At 50.6% G+C, this 24,753-nt stretch overlaps 2 protein-coding genes across 2 annotated transcripts in view; one reads left to right on the top strand and one right to left on the bottom strand.

Moving 5' to 3' along the window:
• Positions 1–685: 685 nt before the first annotated feature.
• Positions 686–24,753, bottom strand: part of LONRF2 (LON peptidase N-terminal domain and ring finger 2) — a 75,057-nt gene continuing 50,989 nt past the window's right edge. The window contains 1 exon segment of the mRNA XM_027967056.3: positions 686–24,753. This exon segment is cut by the window's right edge and continues 25,016 nt beyond it. The gene's annotated coding sequence lies outside the window, so the exon portion shown is untranslated.
• On the top strand, positions 16,208–18,007 carry LOC132659421 (uncharacterized). Its single transcript, XM_060412421.1, has 2 exons — positions 16,208–16,384; positions 16,544–18,007. The coding sequence occupies exon 2, from the start codon at positions 16,573–16,575 to the stop codon at positions 17,590–17,592; it is 1,020 nt and encodes a 339-aa protein (XP_060268404.1). The 5' UTR covers positions 16,208–16,384; positions 16,544–16,572; the 3' UTR covers positions 17,593–18,007.

Raw genomic sequence — 24,753 nt, 5'->3', positions numbered from 1 at the left:
AAGACTGTTCTATACATCTGCTTCTCTTCTTCTGTCTTGCATACAGGGTCATTACCATCTTTCTAAATTCCATATATATGTGTTAGTATGCTGTATTGGTGTTTTTCTTTCTGGCTTACTTCACTCTGGATAATCAGCTCCAGTTTCATCCACCTCATTAGAACTGATTCAAATGTATTCTTTTTGACGGCTGAGTAATACTCCATTGTGTATATGTACCACAGCTTTCTTATCCATTCATCTGCTGATGGACATCTAGGTTGCTTCCATGTCCTGGCTATAATCAACAGTGCTGCGATGAACATTGGGGTACACGTGTCTCTTTCAATTCTAGTTTCCTTGGTGTGTATGCCCAGCAGTGGGATTGCTGGGTCATAAGGCAGTTCTATTTGCAGTTTTTTAAGGAATTTCCACACTGTTCTCCATAGTGGCTGTACTAGTTTGCATTCCCACCAACAGTGTAAGAGGGTTCCCTTTTCTCCACACCCTCTCCAGCATTTATTGCTTGCAGACTTTTGGATCACATTCTGACTGGTGTGAAATGGTACCTCATTGTGGTCTTGATTTGCATTTCTCTGATAATGAGTGATGTGCCCAACACCTCATTTTAAGACTTGATTTCTTGGCCTGGTATGAAACCACTGCAGGCTGGCTCTAGGGAAGCAGGCTCTGAGACAAGAGTGTATCCTGCAAGACATTTATTAAGGCAGGCCCTTGGGAACAATGCCTGTGAGATCCACACCGAAGGAAGGAAGCGGGAATGGGCAGAGAGGGACATCCAGCCGGACCACAGGTGCAACAGCAGCCTCAGCTGGGCTCCCACGTGGGACCCTCTGTTGGGCTGACGCAGCCTAGACCCTTTACCCTATCACTCTGATCAGTCACTGAACGTGAGTCTCCCCAGGGAAGGATGAGACCTGGTGGGACACGGCCATCTGAAGGGGCCGACAACCAGACACTCTCCCAGCAGAAGGCCACCAGTCTCGAATTAAAGAGGACTTGGGCCACGCATCGCGGGTGGCCACCATGCATGCCTATGACACATAGGTAAAATAAATACATGACAACCTCTGCCATTTGAAGACAGTGAGGTCTGGGGGCATGCCCGTTACTGCAGCATCACTTGGTCTATCCTGAAAGATATACTGAACCTCATGCTTTCAAAGAAGCCTCAAGAATATGCAAAAGGAGCTTGTTCTAAAACTCCAGTTTCAACAGTCATTCTGAGCACACAAAGGTGGTGAGGGAGACAGTTCTTTTTGGACCTCCACATCCTCGGTTGGTTCGCCAAAGTCACTGGCTCAGGTCCCCAGTCTGCTGACACAGTCACTGGGTCTGGAGGGGGCACAAACAGAGGTGGGCCCTGGGGCTGGAAGGGGCAGATTTCTGGGTGAAAAGCCAAGGGTTAAAATGGAATTAAACAAAAATTCAGTTTCTTGGCCATACTAATTACACTAAGCGCTCAACCACCACTTGTGGCTAGCAGCTACCATATTAGCATCAATAAGCAACATTTTCGTCATCATAGAAAATTCAACTGGACAGTGATGAAGGATTTAAGGTTAGTCATCACTATACCTTGATAAAGGCCTAAATCTTACAGCTCATATATAAAAGAATCTCAGTTTAGGCTTTCCCAATGACGACAACAATCCTAACAATTTTAATAATATTACAAATAACTATTTACGAGGACTGAAAGTTCTAAATTGTGTTTTTCAACAACCAAGCTACAGACAGAATTAAAGTATCACTGAGAAACTAATACAGTACAAGGCTGCCTCAAGGAGGAGGCGGCCAAAGCATATGGAACCAACTAAAGAGGGAAGGAAAAGTATCAAAAAGGTGTCAAATAGTTAATAAGAAGAGCTTACAGTGTTTTGTGATGAGTGTGGTATGCCAGCTTTATATTTTTTTAATTCTTTAAAAATTCTAAATAAATATGCATTGTTATACCTAGCTCTGTACCTGGAATTTTATATTCCTTTTCTTAAGAAACATGACCCCCCATCCCTGGAAAAAAAAAAAAAAAGCATCAGTCTCTTATAAAATTTTTCTGTAAATCCTATAAAATAAAACCTTATCTACGCTGGACAGAACTGATTTTAACTAGTGGTTTTTGTTTTTAAAGCAAAGTCACTGAGAGCCTCTTCCCTGAGGCTCTGTGTTCCACATCTGTGCTGAGTTGCATAGTGTTCCTCCAAATTCATGTCCAACTGGAACCTGTGACTGTGACCTTCTCTGGAAACTGGGTCTTTGCCGATGTAATCAAGTTAAGATGAGGTCATGCTGAAGTGAAAATGTTAGTTGCTCAGTCATGTCTGACTCTTTGCAACCCCATGGACTGCAGCCCTCCAGGCTCCTCATGGAATCAAGTTGAGAAGAGGTCATGCGGGATCAGGGTTGGCCCTGCATCCAATGACTGGTGCCCTTCCGTAAGAAGAGGCAGATTCGGACACACAGACACTACACAGTGAAGGCGGGCACGCTGAGGACACAGATGAGCTCTGCTGCCCACAAGCCCAAGTGTGCTGGCAGCCACCAGGAGCTGGAAGATGCAGAAAACACTCCTCCAGAGGGGCCTCTGGAAAACCATGACCCTGCTGACACCTTGGTTTTGGACTTTTAACCCCAAGAACTTGAAAATGATAAATTTCTGTTGTTCACCACCACCAAGTTTGTGGTAACTGGTTGGACAGCATCCATGGAAAATCATACAATATCCTGCATATTGATTTGATCTAATTTCCATTCTATCCTATGACTTGGGTACAATTATTTATTAAAGGACATTTACAACGCTTTTATTTACAACAAATACCACATGTTAGATATACATTTCCAGTGAAAGAAAGTGAACAGGACAAGAATACATGAAGTAAACATCACAACACTGAAGTCTGGTCTCGCTTAAGCAACAAGAAGTGTCACATACTGTCATTACACCCTGAATTCTGATTTGAACTCAGGAAATAAAAGGAAAGCCAGAGGAATCATCTACATTTTATGAACGTGAAAACACATTGCCTATCTCTGAATAGAAAAAGCATGATTTGTGAGTTTATCTCCATTGACTTATGTTCAAACATGCCCTTCTGATTAAATAGAAAAAAAAATACACATCAAATTCTTAACTTGTAAAATCATTCCAAAACAATCAAATTGAGATGCTATGATGACACCATCCTCTGCTAGCATGAAAAAAGCAATATACAAATACAACTCTCTGACCTGGTAAGTTTTTTTCCCCAGAGTTCAGTGGGAAATTGTGTGTATGGGACAGGGGTGGGGAACGGGTCAGCAGGATGAGAGAAGATACGCCAGTGGGAAACTTGATCAAACCGTTCACATTACAAGAGCATATTAAACAATGAAGGTCAACCTGCAGGGTTTTAAAAGATTCCTAGAGGTAGAACGCTAGAGGTAATCCACGTTGCAAGCTCCATTCCTGCCCGTAAGGGCCACAGAGCCAAGTCAGCCTCATGAGCCAGGCCGGCTTCTTCAGGCGGCGCTACTGTCATCAGGCCTGATCTTTCTGCCCAGCAGCACCCCGCTCTGCAGAGCTGTCTCTTTGCTCCCCAACTGAAACAGTGGGTCTGCACCCACAGAGGGGGGTGCCCCAGGCTCACCCCCTGCAGAGAAATACTCATTTTGAGAGTAAAAACCTGTAGCCAGAATGCTATAATGAGCTTGTTTAATAATGTTTTTTGTATTTTGCGACACTTTGATATTTTGGGACCCTCCCTGACAGGGAAGAGATGGCCCTTCCTTGGCAGCAAATTCTTTTGGGGGGGGTCTGAATTTTTTAAAAACTCTTTTTTTGTATTGGGGTATAGCCAGTTAACAATGCTGTGACAGTTTCAGGTGAACAGCGAGGGGACTCAGCCGTGCACGTACATGAATACATTCCCTTGGCAAGCAACTCTGAGAGACAGCATCAAGAACCCATCAAGAACCATGACTCTCACAGGAAAACCAACCAATCCAGCACCCACACTCTGAGCCACCTCCTCTAATGGCTCTTACTTGCCAGGAGGCAAGACTGCTCTGCCCGAGTCACCCAGGGCCGGCACCAGACAACTGGAGGCCACCCTGCAGCCCAGGGCCCCCGACATTATTCAAACCAGCCCGCACCTTGCTGTCTCCCTGCCTTCATAATACAAGCTCCGCCCGCTCTCTCCCCTCACTCCCCTCACTCCAGGCCCGGCCTCCGCTGGACCTGCTGCTTCTCCCTGTGGCCCTGGGCAGCACGGCACCACCCTCTCCACGCTGCCACTCAGTCACCTCCGTGTCGGTTGGGACTTCCCAGGCGTTCCAGTGGTAAGAATCCACTTTGCCAGCTTCCCTGGTGGTCCAGTGGGTGGGAATCTGCCTGCCGATGCAGGGGACACAGGATCAATCCCTGGCCTGGGAGGATCCCACATGTCTCAGAGCAAGTAAGCCTCTGCACCACAGCTACTGAGCCCACGTGCTGCAACTACAGAGGCTCGCATGCCCAGAGCCCATGCTCCACCATCAAGAGAAGCCGCTGCAAAGAGAAGCCTGTGCACTGCAGCCAGAGCAGCCGCCACCGACTGCTAGAGAAAGCCCTCGTGCAGTGAAGACCCAACACAGTCAAAAAAAAAACCACTTAGAGAAATCCCCCTGAATAAATAAATCTTAAAAAAAAAAAAAAAATCCCAGGGGACCTTCATTTCATCTCTGGTCAGGAACTGAGATCCCACACACTGCGGGGCAACTAAGCCCTCATGTCACACCTAGAGAGCCTGCACTCTGCAAGTAAAGGTTCCCACATGCCGCAACTAAGACGCAATGCTTCCAGACATCTTCGTAAAAAATCCTGGGGTACGTTTTAACACAGCTGGTGCAGCGGGCAGGGCGACTCTGCCCTTGACAGAGTGGCATGCCCATGACTGCTCCTGACTCACTAGGCAGACGCCTCTGGGGGCAAGGCCAGCTGCTGGCACCCCTGGGCTCCACCGCTCCGGCTGCCATCGCTGCCGTGGTTTTCCAGCCTGAATCGTGGGCGGACCCCGCAGCCTGGCCCTCTGCGACCCTCACGCACTCTCGGGTGCTGTAGTCCAGGCTGATGTTAAAGGTAAACCACCAGTTGGCCCCCTCTGGGGTACCTACCGTCCCATTTGATTCTCTACCCAGACAGCCTCACTTCTGGGCTGGTGACCCCAAGGGTGACTAGGATAACTGGCTGACAAGGCAGCCTCCTTCCAAAAGGAGGGGGGACCTCCCTGAGCAGTCTGTGCCTGAATCTGAGTCTCAGCAACCAAGGCAACAGCCCAGCTAAGTACCCCCACCCCCCCCGTTCTATGAGTGACGGGCCCCTGCCCTGCCCTTTCAGGGGTGTCCCCAGCACAAAGCCCAGGTGTTGGTCCAGTGTGGGCAAGGCCGACACGGTGCCAGCAGCCCTCCTCAGGGAAGCCACAGAGCCTAGACGTGTAAGACTGCTTCCAGAGTGAACCTCTGCCATCGCCTGCCTTGCTGCTGCGTGGCCTGTCCCTAAGCCAGCGGGATGTTACAGATCCCTTCTGAGGAGAGCGGCAGCTCAACATCCTCTGCTCTGTGTAAACTGTAACTCAGTTTCCTAAAACAAGGAAAAGGAACTGGGGAAGGAGTGCTTTGTCCCCAGTCCCCCGGGATCTGAGGATGCTTCCCAGCCCGTGTCTGCTCCACCGAGCTCTTTGTGACCCTCTGGACTGTGGCCTGCCATGCTTCCGCTGGGCATGGAATTTCCCGGCAGTAATACTGGAGTGGGTTGTTATTTCTTCTCCAGGGGACCTTCCTGACCCAGGGATTGAACACAACTCCTGTGTCTCCTGTATTGGCAGGAGGATTCTTTACCACTGAGACACCTGGGAAGCTTCTCAGCTCATACGAGACGGCAGATCTCCTGGCCGACGTGTCTGGGCATCACGCGTGTCACTGCCTATGAAGATGCTATGAGCTTCCTCCCAAATCAGGATGCTGCACCTCCGCTCTCACAGCCCCTGTAATGTGGGCTGGGGTACCCTAGAAAGGGGGCCTCTCAAGACCATGAGGAGCTGATCAGGCCACACCAAAGGAAAAAAACGAAAAAAAGAATCATGCACAGACGACCAAAAAAAAAAAAAAGAGAAGAGAGAGAGAGAGAAAGAAAAGAGATACAAGGCATCCTGAAAAATTTTAAAGAAAAAGGGGTAAAGGGGATGGATGATGCTACAGTCAGCAGCTGTCCTGGGGAGAGGCTTCTGCCCGAGGCTCCAGGTCTCTTCTCCAGCCCCTCTCCCTCCAGTCAGACAGAAACTAAAAACCTCAAGTTCAGGGGCTAAAGGCTTGAAAGAGAAAACTATTTTTAAAAAAGAAAAACAGAAAAGGAAAAGTATCCACCTAGACACAGAGGAGAAAATAAAAGATAACTGTATAGATCTATCTGCCTATATGTGTATGTATATGCATTTCTGCATTAAAATTATATATAATTATATAGTAATTATAGGACTCCCCTGTAGCTCAAACAGTAAAGAATCTGCCTGCAACGCAGGAGACCTGGGCTTGACTCCTGGGTCAGGAGGATCCTCTAAAGAAGGGAATGGCAATCCACTCCAGCATTCTTGCTTGTAGAATCTCATAGACAGAGAAGCCTGGAGGGCTATAGTTTGTGGGGTCACAAAGAGTCGGACATGACTGAGCGACCAACACTATATATTAATTACACTATAAGTATTTTAGTTATATCATATATAATTTTAATGCAAATAAAATATATACAGTGAAACTTTTTAAAGGGAAACTTCACTAAAGTGGAGTCAGGAGGCCAGAAGGGCTGCTCATGCCATACCACTCTGACATTAATCACAGGAAGTGCCATCAATTACAGACCCCAACAGAAGAATCACCAACAAGAAGGGATCAATTCCAGGCCCCAACTGGGACAGATGTACACTGCATCTACCGGACACTGACTGCCGATAAACCAAAGTCGCTGATAAACCCCTGTTTATTTTGAAGGTCACCAGCACATATACGCAGGCTTCCCTGGCAGCTCCACGGGGTCACGAGAGAGTTGGAGACGACTTAGCTCCTGACCAACAGTCCATATACGTATGTAACTACACTAAAACAGAGGTCTACGACTTGGTCCCGTTGGAAATCCAGAATCCATACACTAAAAGTTTATATCACAAATTATCCAATTAGCGGTATTTGGTCCTGTCCAAAACACCCATGTGGACATCTGGTCCACACTCAACGGTCTTGTCAAAAACACGTTTGGTCTTGTCAAAAAACATCCAACCTTAGGAAACATCCCTGGGTTCAAACAGTCAGTAACATGTCTTTATACTTCTGGTTTACAGGATTAATACCTGAAGAATACTATCATGTTTCATTAGTCCAATAATTGTGCCGTAGCTATATTGCTGACAGTATCGCTTCTTGCCCAGTAGCCCAGCTGGTAACCGCACATGGGGTCGGGCTCAGACCCTGCAGTAGGAGCTGAGACTGGGAGCTCATGAGACATGGCGAACTAATATGTCACTGGGCTATTTTTTTTTTTTTTTGGCATTTCAATTGTGTTTTTACCTTTCTTGAAATAATAAAGCACAATATGCTGAAAATGTTGCTTTCTCTGTGATAAGGAACCCATCTGCCAACGCAGGATAAACAAGAGATGTGGGTTCAATCCCTGGGTCAGAAAGATGCCCTGGAGGAGGGCAAGCAACCTATTCCAATATTCTTGCCTGGAGAATCCCATGGACAGAGAAGTCTGGGGGGCTATAGGCCAATCAGTTGCAGAGAGTCAGACATGAGAGAAGCAACTTAGCATGTACACAAAAATTCACCAATTTCAATACTTTTTTTTAAATGCATGCTGATATGACAGCTGTCACCATACAGTGTAACAAAATTATTCTGAACGAAGTTAAAGACAACTAGGGGCTACCTGCATTTGCATGGGAAAGAAATCACATTAACCCTTTATTGTGCACGGCAGATCTCAAGATTGCAAGTATAAATGTTATTAGACAACTACCAAAAACAGAAACAAAAGGATGCTTGTTTCACTGTCACAATCATGTTGGTAAAAAGTATCTCCTTTGGGTCTAACACAAGAATATGTGACAACAGAAAGACACTCCCGTAGTGACTGGAGACTTCCACTGATGCCTTTGGAAGATGTGAATGGCCCTTCGAGTACACTGTGGAGAATGCAGAAGAAAACGTCAACGACTGAATGAATAATGCTGAAAGCGTGTACGTTTGTGGAAGGCGTGGCAGAGGCAGAAAACCGGAGCTCCAGGATTCCACTAGAAACCTGAGTGTTTATACAGCAGGACTGAATGGTGGTCAAGGGGTAAACCACACCGTGGAAGGCTGGCAAAGCACATTTCTAAAGCTGATGGCAGCGCATCCTCCTTCAGTGGAGAGGGCTACTGAAGCTGAAAAGATGAAGAGCAAAGCAATGAACAAGTCATCATCCAGACTCTTGGTGGTCACACTCAAAGACGGGCATGAACTTCATAACGATACCAACAAAATCAAGTTCACATAACCAACATTTTTAACATATGTAACTAACATAAAGCCAACAATCAGGTGAGTATGTGCGTGAGCACAGCAACTGCTCATCCACTGAAGAATAACCTCGCTGAACTTCATGATGAGGAAGAACAAGAATAAATGTGAAATCCCAATCATCATGAGCTGCAGTAAAAATAATAAAATTTTAACAAAGTGAAATGTTTGCGTTATTTGACAAATCATAGACCAAATGTCTCAAGGGACGTTTTGAGATTGTTGTTCAGTTGCTAAGCTGTGTCCTCCTCTTTGCAACCCCATGGACTGCACACACCAGGCCTCCCTACCCCTCATTATCTCCCGTAGTTGGCCCAAGGGATGTTTTGAACAGGACCAAATGTTCTGCAAGGGGTCTCTGTCATTACTGCAAAAAGCCAGGACCTTGAAAGAAATACTGCTCCATGTTTAAGTGCTCCAGGTACCTCCAGCCCTCCAGCCAGCCTCCCCAGTGTTCTCCTGTCCCCAGTGACAGGTCTCCTGAAAGGCTCCAGGGGCTCTTCCCAATCCTTCTACCAACTGTCTTGGAGAAACACCACTCTTCAGACTGGAAAAGACTCTTTCTGTCCCTACTGACACCAGAGCTACACTCTCAGTGCTCAATACTATTACCATTCAACAGTCCCTGCTTCAGAGTTCTGAACAGTTCAAATATTTGGGTCTCTAAAAAACCTCACCAGGTTTCCAGCTCTAAATTTACCCCCCTCTGCTTAGGCCTTTTTGGAGATACCCATCCTTTTCTCCTTAGCTCCTCTGCTCTTATTCATTTATTTGGTTGAGATTTAAGAAAAATATCATAACAGAAGAATATTCTTCTCCCAAAAGGTGGAAATAATTCTAGAACTTGACAGCAGCAGCAACAAAAAGAGCCGATTAGGTGAATCAAATGCCCCTTCGATATCTTTAATTTGCTCTGTTTCTAACGGCCAATTAAAGAACACTAATCATATATATCCCTATTGGATCAGCTACCACCCTCCTTAGGGACAAAATCCTCAAATGATATTGGCAGAATCCACAGTGCACCTCCTATGGAGATCCAAACAGATCCCTCAAAACCTTTCCCCAGAATTAGTTAGTATCTTATAAATAAAGAGGCCCTTTAAGACACTAATTCAGGAATACGAGACTGTAAAGGCCAGGATCTCATTATCCATTGCACCTTTCTCCACATCACTCCTATTTCACCTGTGAAGAAACCAAACAGCCAGCGAGGCAGGTTTGTCCGGGATCTCTGAGACATAATCAATATTGCTGACTATGATACTGCTGTCCTCGGCCCCACACTTTATCAGCTTTCATCCCTACCGACAACAATTTTTTCTGTGACTGATTTATGTAATGCTTTCCTTAGTACCCCAGTAGATAAAGCCAGACAGTATCTTTTCACCTTTACTTGGGAAGGACAGCAATACACCTGGAGAGTAATGCCCCAGACGGTCACTGCAAGCCCTTCTGATTTCTCATAAACTTTAAAGGCTGATCTAGATGGTATCAAGCTCCCTGAGGGTGACTTATATTTCTGCTCCCCTCCACGAGTGTTCTCACAAGAAAACATAGCCTCTATTGGCTAAACTTCTAGTCTGAAAGCGACAAAGTCTCTTGGGAAAAACGACAGTTTGTTCACACTCAAGTTCACTATTTAGGACATTTTATCTCAAAACAAGGACTGCATTTAGACAGCTTCACTGCATCCTGAACGCCCTAAAGCTCAAAACCAACTGCAAGGTTTTCCAGGATTGGCAGGTAACTGTCGCAACTAGATCCCAAACTTTTCCCTTATGAACCAACCATTATATACCTTGTTAAAAAACTACTGAACTTAACCCTATCTTCTGGGAAGATTCAGATGGCATGACTTTTAAATCTTAAAGGAATGTTTAATAAATCCCCCTGCCCTTGGATATCACAATTATCGACTTCCTGTAAGAAAGACACCCCACGTCTGCTGCTTGGCACTGAAGCGACTGTGAGGAGGTACCCCATGTCCAAGGGCAGAGAAGCACCAGCAAGACAGTAGGGGCTGGAGCAGCAGCTGCGCCAGGGTTGGAGCGACTCTGAGGAAATATCCCACGTCCAAGGGCAAAGGAAAAGCTCCAGCAAGACAAAAGGAGGGGCAAAATCGCATTTAGAATCAAACCCCATACCTGCCAGAGAGGCTCACAGGGCTCAAATATGACCTTCTGCACAACAGGACCCAGAAACTGAGCCAGAACTGTGTTTGGGTGTCTCCTGTGGGGTACGGGTCAGCTGTGGACTGCTGCAGGGCCAGGGACTCTGGGTGCTGAGACTTGGGTATGGCATGAGCCCTCTTGGAAAAGGTCGCCATTAACCCCAGCATAGAGCTGCCAGAACTTACACAGGGCTGGGAAACAGACCCTTGGAGGACACAAACAGAACCTTGTGCGCACCACCCAGGGAGAAAGGAGCAGTGATCCACAGGAGACTGTCCCGGACTTGCCCATGAGCGTCCAGGAATACCTGGCGGAAGCGTGGGTCGGCGGTGGCATGCTGCAGGGTTGGGGGCACTGAGTGTAGCAGTGTGTGCGTGGGACAGTTTAAGGAGGTCCCCACTAGCTTCACTGCCTCCACCACGGTGTGGCTTCAGGTAAAATAATGGGGAGGGAACATGGCCCTGCCCTTCAACGGAAAATTGGACTGAAGATTTACTGAGCATGGCCCTGCCCAGCAGAACAAGATACCGTATGCCCTTCAGTCAATACTTCCTACTGGGAGGTTTCCATAATCCTCTAGTCCTTCTCCATCAGAGGGAAGACAGAGAATAAGAGTCAAAGAAAATTAACCAATTTGGTCACATGGACCACAGCCTTGTCTAGCTCAGTGAAACTGTGAGCCATGCCCTGTGGGGCCATCCAAGACAGACGGATCATGGTGGTGCGGGCTCACAAAGCGTGGTCCACTGGAGAAGGGTGGCAAACCACTTCAGGATTCTTGCACGAGAGCCCCAGGAACAGTATGAAAAGGAAAACAGAAAGGACACTGAAAGATGAACTCCGCAGGTCAGTAGGTGCCCAATATGCTACTGGAGATCAGTGGAGAACTAACTGCAGAAAGAATGAAGAGATGGAGCCAAAGCAAGAACAACATCCGGTTGTGGATGTGACTGGTGATGGAAGGAAAGTCCAATGCTGTAAAGAGCAATATTGCACAAGAACCTGGAATGTTAGGTCCATGAATCAAGGCAAGTTGAGCAGCGAGCAGCCGAGATGAGATACCCCACATCCAAGGTACGGAGCGCCGGCCAAGAGGAGAAATCCCATGTTCAAGGTAAGGAGCAACTACAGCGCTTTGCTGGAGCAGCTGCGAAGAGATACCTCACATCCAAGGTAAGCGAAACCCAAGTAAGACGGTAGGAGCTGAGAGAGGGCATCAGAGGGCAGACAGACTGAAACCACAATCACAGCAAAGTAGCCAATCTGATATCATGGACCACAGCCTTGTCTAACTCAGTGAAACTAAGCCATGCCACGTAGGGCCACCCAAAACGAACGGGTCATGGTGGAAAGGTCTCATAAAATGTGTCCACTGGAGAATGGAATGGCAAACTTCTTCAGTATTCTTGCCTTGAGAGCCTATGAACAGTAAGAAAAGAAAAAAGATAGGACACTGAAAGATGAACTTCCCAGGTTGGTAGGTGCCCAAAAGGCTACTGAGATCAGTGGAGAACTAACTCCAGAAAGAATGAACACAGCCACTACAGAGAACAGTGTGGAGATTCCTTTAAAAACTGGAAATAGAACTGCCTCATGACCCAGCAATCCCACTGCTGGGCATACACACTGAGGAAACCAGAATCGAAAGAGACACGTGTACCCCACTGTTCATCACAGAACTGTTTATAATAGCCAGGACATGGAAGCAACCTAGATGTCCATCAGCAGATGAATGGATAAGAAAGCTGTGGTACATATACACAATGGTACATATACACATATACTCAGTCATTAAAAAGAATACATCTGAATCAGTTCTAATGAGGTGGATGAAACCAGAGCGGATTATACAGAGTAAAGCCAGAAAGAAAAACACCAATACAGTATACTAACACATACATATGGAGTTTAGAAAGATGGTAACAATAACCCTGTATGCGAGACAGCAAAAGAGACACAGATGTATCGAACAATCTTTTGGACTCTGTGGGAGAGGGAGAGGGTGGGATGATTTGGGAGAATGGCATTGAAACATGTATAATATCATATAAGAAATGAATCACTAGTCTAGGTTTGATGCAGGATACAGGATGCTTGGGGCTGGTGCACTGGGACGACCCAGAGAGATGGTATGGGGAGGGAGGTGGGAGGGGGTTTCAGGATTGGGAACACGTGTACACCCATGGCAGATTCATGTTGATGTATGGCAAAACCAATACAGTATTGTAAAGTTAAAAAAAAATAATAATAATAAATTAAATTAAAAAAAAAAAAAGAATGAAGGGACAGAGTCAAAGCAAAAACAAAACCCAGTTGTGGATGGGACTGGTGATGGAAGGAAAGTCCAATGCTTAAAGAGCAATACTGCACAGGTACCTTGAATATTAGGTGGCTTCCTAGTGGCTCAGAGGTTAAAGCGTCTGCCTGCAATGTGGGAGACCTGGGTTCGATTCCTGAGTCAGGAAGATGCCCTGGAGAAGGAAAGGGCAACCCACTCCAGTATTTTTGCCTGGAAAATCCCATGGACAGAGGAGCCTGGTGTGCTGCAGTCCACAGGGTCACAAAGAGTCAGACACGACTAAGCAACTTGACTCACTCACTCACCCACCTTGAACGTTAGGTACCTGAATCGAGGCAAACTGGATCAGGGAGCAGCCGAGAGGAGACACCCCATGTCTAAGGTAAGGAGCAGCAGCCGAGAGGAGACACCCTACATCCCAAGTAAGAGAAACCCAAGTAAGATGGTAGGAGCTGAGAGAGGGCATCAGAGGGCAGACAGACTGAAACCACAGTCACAGAAAACTAGCCAATCTGATCACAAGGACCACAGCCTTGTCTAACTCAATGAAACTAAGTCATGCCTTGTAGGGCCACCCAAGACGGACAGGTCATGGCGCAGAGGTCTCACAAAATGTGTCCACTGGAGAAGGGAATGGCAAACCACTTCAGTATTCTTGCCTGGAGAACCCCATGAACAGTACGAGAAGCAAAAAGATAGGACACTGAAAGATGAATTCCGCAGGTCAGTAGGTGCCAAATATGCTACTGGGGACAGTGGAGAACTAACTCCAGACAAACTGAAGAGACAAAGCCAAGGCAAAAACAACACCCGGTTGTGCATGTGACTGGTGGTGGAATGACAGTTCAATGCTGTAAAGAGCAATATTGCTAGGGACCTGGATTGTCAGGACCATGAATCAAGGCAAATTGGAGCAGCGAGAGGCTGAGAGGAGATACGCCTTGTCCAAGGTCAGGAGTGGAGGCCAAGAGGAGATACACCATGTCCAAGGACAGGAGCGTGACCAAGAGGAGATACACCATGTCCAAGGACAGGAGCGTGACCAAGAGGAGATACACCATGTCCAAGGACAGGAGCGTGACCAAGAGGAGATACCCCAGGTCCAAGGTCAGGGGCAGCGGCTGGCTTTGCTGGAGTCCCGTGAAGAGATGCCCCAAGTCCAAGGTAAGAAAAACTGCATTAAGGCAGTAGAGGCTGAGAGAAGGCTTCAGAGGGCAGACAGACTGAAACCACACTCACAGCAAAGCAGCTAATCTGGTCACATGGACCACAGCCTCATCCAACTCAAAGAACTGAAGAGCCATGCCCTGGAAGGCCACCAAGACGGACGGGTCATGCTGCAGCGTTCTGACAAAAAGTGGTCGACTGCACAAGGCAATGGGAAACCACTCCAGTATTCTTGCCTTGAGAACCCCATGAACAGTATGAAAAGTAAAAAGACAGGCCACTGAAAGATGAACTCCCCAGGTCAGTAGTTGCCCAATACGCTACTGAAGATAGGTGGAAAACTAACTCCAGAAAAAGAGTCGGAGCCAAAGCAGGAACAGCCACCAATTTGGATGTGACTGGTTATAGAAAGAAAGTCCAATGCTGTGAAGAGCAGTACTGCATAGGATCCTGGAACGTTACGACCAAGAGTCAAGGGAAAATGGAGCAGCGAGCGGCTGAGAGGAAAACCCCTTGTCCAAATTCAACCCCAGTGGCCGAGAGGAGATACTCAACGTTCAAGGTAAGGAGCCACGGCTGTGCTTTGCTTGAGCAGCGGTGAAGAGATACCCTACATCCAACATTAAGTGAAACCCAAGTAAGATGGTAAGAGCTCAGAAAGGGTATCAGAGGACAGACAGACTGAAACCACAGTCACAGCAAAGTAGCCAATCTGATATCATAGACCACAGCCTTGTCTAACTCAACGACACTAAACCATGCCATGTACGGTCACTGATGACGGACGGGTCAAGGTGGAGAGGTCACACAAAACGTGTCCACTAGACAGGGATTGGCAAACCACTTCAGTGTTCTTGCCTTGAGAACTCCATGAAGAGTATGAAAAGGAAAAATGACAGGATCATGAAATTGGAACTTCCCAGGTCAGTACGTATCCAATATGCCACTGGAGATCATTGGAGACTGAACTGCAGGAAGAATGAAGAGACGGAGCCAAGGGAAAACACCACCCAGCGGAGTGGTGAAATTCCATTGCTGTAAAGGGCAATATTACATAGGTACCTGGAATGTCAGGGACACGAATCACGGCAAATTGGAGCAGCGAGTGGCCAAGAGTAGACACCACACGTCCAAGGTAAGGAGCAGCAGCTGTGCTTTGTTGGAACTGGTGAGAAGAAATACCCCACGCTGAAAGTAAGAAGCGGCAGCGGCGCTTTGCTGGAACAGATGGGAAGAGATACCTCGTGCTCAAAGTAAGGAGCAGCAGCGGCGCTTTGCTGGAACAGATGTAAAGAGATACTCCACACCTTAAGTAAGGAGCAGCGACGGTGCTTTGCTGCAGAAGCCGTGAATACCCCACGTACAGCGTAAGAGAAACTCAAGGAAGACGGTAAGAGCTCAGAGAGGGCATCAGAGGATTGAGAGACTGAAACCACAGTCACAGCAACGTCGCCAATCAGATCACACGGACCACAGCCTTGTCTAACTCATCAAAAGAAGCCAGCTGTATAGGGCCACCCAAGTTGGACGGGTCATGGTGGAGAGTTCTGACAAAATGTGGTCCACTGGAGAAGGGAATGGCAAATCACTTCAGTGTTCTTGCCTTGATCCCCATGAACAGTATGAAAAGGAAAAAAGATAGGACACTTAAAGATGTACTCCCCAGGTGAGTAGGCGCCCAATATGCTACTTGAACGGTCGGGCATGTTGAGGCAAGCCCAGACATGTTGAGGCATGCCCGGGTGTGTTGAGGCATGCCCCGAAAAAGTGCCGCAGACAAGTCCCGGAGGCGGGCCGACAACCAAGCCGTCCAATCAGGTGCCGACACGGAGCCCTTGGACACCAACCACCGCTGAGCCCGCGCTTTCTTCCTTATATGGGAGCCCGGCCCTGGCTATAAAACCTTTCCCCACCCCTCATACCTCGCAGACTCCCTTTGCTTCCTTGCTCACCCGCCCCCGGGAGTTCTGCCTGAGAGCGACCGCCCAATAAAGGCTCTGATCAACGGTCCATAGAGGGGGCTCTTTCTTCCCGCGGCGTTTCTTACATCTGGCACCCAACGTGGGGCTCGAGGTGAGGGCCCCCGGCACTCGCCGTTGAGGCCCCCTCGAGCTCCACCGCCGCGGAAGCCCCGGACCCAGGCGGCTGACCAACCCCCCGGACGGCAGGATACGGGGTAAGTCCCTTCGGCTTTGGGGCCCGCCCTCCCTGGCGACCACCTCCTAGGGCCCGGTAACGGGTGTGCACTTACTGGGCCCTCCCGGTCACCAGCTTGTAGGGGAGACGTCCCCAGCGGCTGAGTAGACCTCTGGCTTCGGCCCTTCCCGGTCCCCAGCTCGTGAGGAAGACGTTCCGAACGGCTGCATGGACCTCCGGCTTCCCTTGGCACGTCCGAAGACGTTTGGGCAGCGGGGGTTGCCTCCACACTCTGTGGTCGCCATGGGATCGACGGCCTCCAAACCCGATCCCCAATACTCCACCCCTTTAGAGTGCCTGCTGGCTAACCTGAGGACCCTAAGACTAAAGGGATATATCCGCCCCAAGCAGCTCACTTTTCTGTGTTCACAAGCCTGGCCTCAGTATCCCCTAGATAATGGCTCGCAGTGGCCAACCACAGGGACATTTGACTTTGACGTCCTCCGTGATTTAGATAATTACTGCCGGAGAACGGGAAAATGGTCTGAGGTCCGCTATGTTCAGGCCTTCTGGGCGTTGCGCTCTCGCCCCACCCTCTCTGAGTCCTCTGCTTTCTCTGTTCCCCCGGAAGACCTGGTGGCCCCTCCTCCCTATACCTCTCCCACGGCCCCCACCCCTTCCACTCTGGCCCCTCCTACCTCCACTCCCGCCCCCGAGACTCCACCACCGGCCCCGGATCCTCCGGCCCTTAGCCCTATCTTGTATCCTCCTCTTCCCCCGGTCACTCCCTCGCCTTCTCCGGTTAGCTCCCACACCCGCTCCCACAGCAACCCTCCGGGAGCCTCCCCTCCCCCTCCCCCAGCCCCGCTACTCCCTCTTCGACAAGTAGCCGGAGCTGGAGCTGAGGGTCTAGCCCAAGTCCATGTCCCCTTCTCCCTCCAAGACTTAGCACAGATTGAGGCCAAACTGGGTTCCTTCTCCTCCAACCCCACTCAGTACATTAAGCAGTTTACTGGTCTGACCCGCGCCTACGCCTTGACATGGCAGGACATATATGTCATCCTGGGGTCTACCACCACCCCCGAAGACAGGCAGGCCATCTGGACGGCAGCCAAGGCTCAGGCCCACCAGCGGCACTATGCCAACCCCTTCCCCGAGCACCCCCCGGGGGCCCAGGCGGTTCCTGACACTGACCCTGGAGGAACTACCAGGAAGGGGGTGGCGGCCAGCTGCGAGTACGCTATATGATAGAGTGTATCCTCGATGGGATGGAAACGTCCTCTCATAAGTTTGTAAACGTCCTCAAACTAGATGAGGTGACCCAGGGGCCCGACAAAAACCCAGCCATGTTCCTTAATCGGCTGACCGAGGCCCTCGTCCAATACACCAGGCTGTCCCCTGAGTCCCCCATCGGGACGGCCACCTTGGCCAATCGTTTTATCTCCCAGTCTGCCCCCGATATCCGAAAAAAGTTGGCCAAGGCCGAGGACGGCCCTCAGACCCCTATCCCAGACCTGGTAAAAATGGCTTTTAAGGTCTACAATGCCCGCAAAGAAACTGCTGAGGCCAGCCGAAAGGCAAGGCTCAAGCAAAAGGCCGAATTTCAGGCAAGCCTCCCAAACCAGCAAACCCAGGCCTTGGTAGCGGCCCTGCGGCCGGCGGCGGGCTAGGGGCCCCAAAACCCCCCTCCGGGGGGCTGCTTCAAGTGTGGCCAAGAAGGGCACTGGGCCAAGATGTGCCCCAATTCGCGGCCTCCTTCCAAGCCGTGCCCGTTGTGCAAACGATGAGGACACTGGGCTAGTGACTGTCCCCAGGCCTCTCGGGCCCCGACCTCTAGGGGCCGGGGACCAGAGCGCCCCAGGGAGACCTCCTGCCCTCCTCCGGCTTTGGAGCTGCTGAGCTTCGACGGTGACTGACACCGCCCAGACTCGGGGACCCGAATAACCCAAGCCGAGCCCAGGGTAACACTCCAGGTAGCGGGTAAGTCCATCGATGTTTTGGTTGATACAAGGGCTACTTATTCGGTCCTTCCCTCTTTCGGAGGCACTCTACGTCCTTCCCAGGTTTCGGTTATGGGCACTGACGGCCAACCCTCGTGTCCGCTCCAAGCCCAGCCACTATCCTGTCAATTAGATTCCTGTCTATCTACCCACTCCTTTTTGGTCATCCCCTCCTGCCCTACTCCTGTCTTGGGAAGAGATATACTTGCTAAGCTCAAGGCCACTCTTCAGCTAGCTCCAGGGTCGGCTCCCACGTCAGGGGCCTTCCTAACGCTACTGGTTGACCTTCCAACCCCTTTTGTTAATCCTGAGGTCTCACAATCCAAAGCCCAACTGACTCAGACTTCTGTCGTCTATCTGGGTCTCCAAATCACTCCGACCACTAAAGCCCTGACAGCAGACCGGTGTAGCCTCCTCCAGTCCATCTGCCCTCTGGCCGACGGAGACCAGATATTGTCCTTCTTAGGACTGACGGGATTCTTCCGACACTGGGTCCCAAATTATGCTACCCTGGCCAAACCTCTATATGCGGCAGCTAAAGAGACTCCCACAGGGCCGCTGTCTTCCCCCACCGAAGTGACTCAGGCCTTCCACGCTTTACGCTCAACCCTATTGGCTGCACCTCCTCTCTTTCTCCCAAATCCCAACTATCCGCACCATCTATACACTGATGAAAAGGGAGGGATAGCCTTTGGAACCTTGGTGCAACCGATTGGCCCCGAATTGCTGCCTATTGCTTACATATCCAAACAACTTGACCCCACAGCCAGGGGATGGTTCCCCTGCCTGCAGGCACTAGCGGCAGCGACAACGTTATACGCCGATGCTAAAAAGCTGATTCATGGCCAACCCCTGACCATCTTCTCGCCTCACCATCTTGGTGACCTTTTAGCCTCTAGATTTCTTTCTGAACTCAGCGAGTCCAGGCTCCAACAATTTCAACTGGTATTCCTGGACAATCCTCAGGTTTCCGCGGGCCGCTCCCCACAATTAAACCCGCTTTTCTCGCTACCCTCACTCCCTCTCTCCTCAGAACCCCCAGCCCACTCATGCTCGGAGGTCCTTGAGTCCCTTATGCAACCACCCCACAACCTGTTCTCCAAACCTCTACCAAATCCAGAGCTAACTTTGTTCGTCAATGGGAGCTCAAAGCGAGACCCCAATGGAAACCGAAGGGCGGCTTATGCTGTGGTAACCACCCGGGAAGTCCTAGAAGCTCAGCCCTTGCCACCTGGGACGACTTCTCAGAAGGCTGAACTAAAGCCCTAACTAGAGCCTTACACCTGGCAGAGGAAAGAGGGCCAATATTTACACAGACTCCAAGTATGCCTTCTTGGTTGCCCATTCTCACGTGGCAATCTGGAAAGAACGGGGCTTCCTGACCACTAAAGGATCCCCCATCTGTAATGCCCCCCACATTACTCGACTGTTGGATGCCTTATCCCTGCCCAAAGAGGTCGCTATCATACACTGCAAGGGACACCAGAACACCCATGACACTGTCACTCTGGGTAATAGTATGGCAGATCAAGTGGCTCGACAAATCACCGTACAACAAGCCCCCGAGCCCCTGCTGACTTTGAGATCCACCCTCGACCCAGATTATTCGAGCAAGGAAGCCAGAGCCTTGCTGGCGCAAGAAGGGGCTCAGAGGCGCCCGTCGGGATGGACACTACTCCATAATAAACCGGTGCTTCCTGAGCACCAGGCTAAGGCCATAATATCCCAAATCCACAATACCCTCCATATCGGACCAAGGGCTCTCTTTTCCTTTCTCAGCCCTGTCTTCTCTCCCCAACATCTCAGACAGACCATATATACTGTCCACCGATCCTGCCTAACATGCACCTCCACCTCTCCTCAGGGAGGACTCCGACCCCCACAGGAGACTCACCAGTTTAGGGGACATATGCCTGGGCAGGATTGGCAGATAGACTTCACCCACATGCCCAGACATCGAACCTACCGCTGTCTGCTGGTCTTGGTGGACACCTTTTCAGGATGGGTCGAGGCCTTCCCCACCACCCGGGAGACGGCAGCGGCGGTGCCAGAGGTCTTGATGGCCCATCTCATTCCCAGATTTGGGTTGCCAAACTCTCTCCAGTCTGACAACGGGCCTGCATTTATCTTGCAGATCTCTCAGCAGGTGGCTGCGGCCCTGGGTATCGGCTGGCATCTCCACATCCCCTATCGGCCCCAATCGTCAGGCAAGGTAGAGCAGATGAACGGCATCATCAAGACGCATCTGACCAAGCTTGCCTCAGAGCTGCGGCTGTCTTGGGTCGACCTCCTTCCTCTGGCGCTCACTCGCACTCGCACCACACAACACTCCAAAACAGGTGTGACCCCTTTTGAACTGCTCTACGGCAGGCCCTATCTCCTGACTCACCTCCCAGAGGGAGAGGCTCCCCCACTCATGGGGTACCTCCCTGTCTTCTCCCTCCTAGGATCCTTGCTGAGGGAACACGCAGACCGGGTCCTGCCACGACCGACAGACGACGAGGGGGCCACCCAGCCTCTGGCCCCAGGAGATCAGGTACTCTAAAAACCCGAGTCCCCGCCCACTACAGCCTCGCTGGACGGGACCCCATACTGTAATCCTCACCACTCCTACAGCAGCCAAACTCCTGGGACACGAGCCCTGGTACCACCTGACCCGACTCAAACGAGCTCCCACGGGTCTCCCAGAGACAGAGGTGGCCCCGGCCCCGACCCCTTCTCCCGATCACTCCTACCGCTCCACCCTCACGGGGCCGACCAAACCGACCATCACCCGAACCCCTCTGTCGCCGATTCCTGAATGACTGAGAGACCACAGTCCAATTCGATCCGATGCTGGTCTGGCATCACCTGCTGTGGTGCTGACAATTACAGCTCTGGCCATACTTTTTACCTATACTTTCACCTCCAACAGCTAACCGAGACCTCGTGGGCCCGGGGCATATCTCAGAAAGGTCGGGTTTTACGCCTGCCCGGGACATCAGCGGGAAAACATAAAGACCTGTGAGGCAATGGTGAGCCGCTACTGTAAATCCTGGGACTGTGTCAACACGGTCCAGCTGATGGTGCTGTGACGGCAGTACCAAGGGCTTCCAACAAGCACTCCGTGACAAAATTAACGGCAGACGCCCCCTGTCATCCCGGCCACACCCTACCCCTCGCCACCCCCGTTCAGCAGGAAGTAGCCAGAGAGAACCGTCGCCCCTTGTCCTATATCACAAACGCCGGGATGAAAGGTCGGGCAAGGTTGGGCATGTTGAGGCAAGCCCAGACATGTTGAGGCACGCCCGGGTGTGTTGAGGCATGCCCCGAAAAAGTGCCGCAGACAAGTCCCGGAGGCAGGCCGACAACCAAGCCGTCCAATCAGGTGCCGACACGGAGCCCTTGGACACCAACCACCGCTGAGCCCGCGCTTTCTTCCTTATATGGGAGCCCGGCCCTGGCTATAAAACCTTTCCCCACCCCTCATACCTCGCAGACTCCCTTTGCTTCCTTGCTCACCCGCCCCCGGGAGTTCTGCCCGAGAGCGACCGCCCAATAAAGGCTCTGATCAACGGTCCATAGAGGGGGCTCTTTCTTCCCGCAGCGTTTCTTACACTACTGAGATCAGTGGAGAACTAACTCCAGAAAGAATGAAGAGACAAAGGGAAAGCAAAAACAACACCCGGTTGTGGACGTGACTGGTGATGGAAGGAAAGTCCAGTGCTGTAAAGAGCAATATTGAATAGGAACCTGGATTGTTAGCACCACGAATCAAGGCAAACTGCAGCAGCGGGAGGCCGAGAGGAGATAGGCCATGTCCAAGGTCAGGTGTGGCGGTCGAGAGGAGATACCCCACATCCACGGAAAGGAGCAGCGGCTGCGCTTTCCTGGAGCAGCCGTGAAGAGACACCTCAGGTCCAAAGTAAGAGAAATCCTAGTAAGATGGAAGGAGCTGAGAGAGGGCATCAGAGGACAGACAGACTGAACCCAGTCACAGCAAAGTAGCCAATCTGATCACATGGACCACAGCCTTGTCTAACTCAATGAAACTAAGCCATGCCGTATAGGGCCACTCAAGTCAGACGGGTCATGGTAGAGAGTTCTGACAGAATGTGGTCCACTGGAGAAGGGAATTGCTAACCACTTCAGTATTCTTCCCTTGAGAACCCCATGAACAGTATGAAAAGGAAAAAAGATAGGACACTGAAAGATGAACTCCCTAGGTCGGTAGGTGCCCAATATGCTACTGGGATCAGTGGAGAACTAACTCCAGAAAGAATGAAGAGACAAAGAGAAAGCAAACCACCACCCGGCTGTGGACGTGACTGGTGATGGAAGCAAAGTCCAGTGCTGTAAAGAGCAGCACTTCATAGGAACCTGGAATGTTAGTGTAAGGCCGGACCCTGGGGCCATGATGGGCCACCCTCCTCTCTCCCGCAGGTGAGAAAGTCCCTAACGGAAGGATCCTCCCGGATCCCAGGGAACCAATGACAGCACATTTTGCCAGCTAAGCCGCCCCACCCCAGCCACGTAGAAGGACCTATCAGCCCGCGCAACACCTCGACCTAACAACCTGTCCGAACCCCCGTCCACTAACTGTACCTTTTCTGGGTGATCTAGCCTGACCATCCCTCGCAACGAACGCATATAAACCACTCCCCAGCACAGTCCGGGCGTGGACTTCCTCGACCTGCCTCGTTCGGGTCCGGGAACCCCGCCCGGGAGCGCTTCACCATTAAAGCCTGTTAGACACTCCTTTTGGTGTGCTGGTCATCTTTTACCTAACATTAGGCGCCGAACATGGGGCTCGAGGCGAGGGCCCATCCTGGGATTTGCAGCCCCCTCGGGTCTGGCCTGCACCTGACCAGGTCACCCTGCCACCCCGCCGGGACCATCCAACCATCTGGCAGGATACGGGGTAAGTTCCACTGGTCGGGTTCTGGGGGGTGTTGCTCCCATGGCGATTATTCCTAGGGTGTCTCGGTCCTTTTAAATTGCAGCCGCATCCAGACCCCTCCACAGGCCAGGCCTGCCATTCCTTGGTGCCAGTCAACTCGGAGACGTCTGTCTTGGCTGAGTGGCCCTCTCCTCGCTGGGTTGACGCCCCGTTTGGGGACGCCTGACCGGACCACTCCCAGCCCCGCTAACGACTGGTCCAGGACCTTCATTTCATATTCACCATGCGGGCAGCTGCCTCCAAGGCCGACCAGCCCTGGTCTACACCGCTAGAATGTGTACTCGCCAACCTCAGAACTCTACATATCTCTGGAGAAATTCGCTCCAAACGCTTAGCCTTCCTCTGTTCTGAGGCATGGCCCCCATATTCTTTAGATAACGGCTCACAGTGGCCGCCAACCGGAACTTTCGATTTTAACATCCTCCGTGACTTAATTACTGCCGGAGGACGGGAAAATGGTCTGAGGTACCCTACGTACAGGCTTTCTGGCCGTTGCGCTCCCATCCCACCCTATGTACCCACTGTTCCCCTTCTGAAATTATCCTAACCATGGCTCTCCCTAGCCCTACACCACGAAGGAGGCCATCAGCGGCCCACCCAGGGATGCCCGAGGAGGAAACTTCTGCCCTCCCAGTGCCTCCAGAAGACCTGGTGGCCCCCCCACCTTACACTCCAGCCCCTGCTACTTCCTCGACCCCCTCCACCCCTGTGGGGCCCCAAGTGGAGAAACCCTTGGGCATAAGAGTAACATGCTAAGCTTGGGCTTAAAGAAAACACACGCATTGTGGTGAGAAGCTAAGATGGCACCTGCAGGGAGGAGCGAAGGCGTGGTCTATATTGTGTCAAAATTTTTGATTGGCCCTCTTGATTTCCGTGCTCGTGGACAACACGTGATCACCAGAGACCCATCATGATGTAAGCGCATGGTAATCTGACCTTTAACTTGATTAGTAGAACTATGGAAAGTCCCTTGCAAACCCCCCCACGCTTGCCTTTATAAACCAAGAGCTTACGACAATAAAGTGGAACTGCTCAGACAGAACCCCTGTCACGTCTGATTGTCTCTCGCTCGCCAGGGGGCTGGGTTGGCGGACAGCAGGCTCACCTCTCCTCGGGACCTCTCGGCCTTGATGAGGGAAGTTCCACGGCCTCTCTCTTTTTGCGGCACACCCCCCGCAAAAACTGGTGCCCAACATGGGGCTCGAAGTGGACCGACTGAGGCTGTGACACCGTGCGGCTCTGAAAGAAGAAGCGACCAATGGCCACTAAACGGGCCCCGGCGCGGCGTTTCCCTGAAGAGAAACGACACCCAGGTAAAGCCAGACTTCAAGGTGAGTCCCCCGTATAGGACAATTGGCGAAACCCTCTCTGCTCACTTTCCTTCTTCTTCTCTTTTCTGATTTATCCTTAGTTTCTTTTTTCGGGAGTTTCAGTGAACAGGCAAATGGTTGTGGAGGCAATTGACAAGTC

The sequence above is a fragment of the Ovis aries genome, chromosome 3 (assembly GCF_016772045.2).
Source record: "Ovis aries strain OAR_USU_Benz2616 breed Rambouillet chromosome 3, ARS-UI_Ramb_v3.0, whole genome shotgun sequence".
Lineage (NCBI taxonomy): Eukaryota > Metazoa > Chordata > Mammalia > Artiodactyla > Bovidae > Ovis > Ovis aries.
Note: the sequence above shows the minus strand (reverse complement) of the source record. Positions and strands in the feature narration are given on the sequence as shown.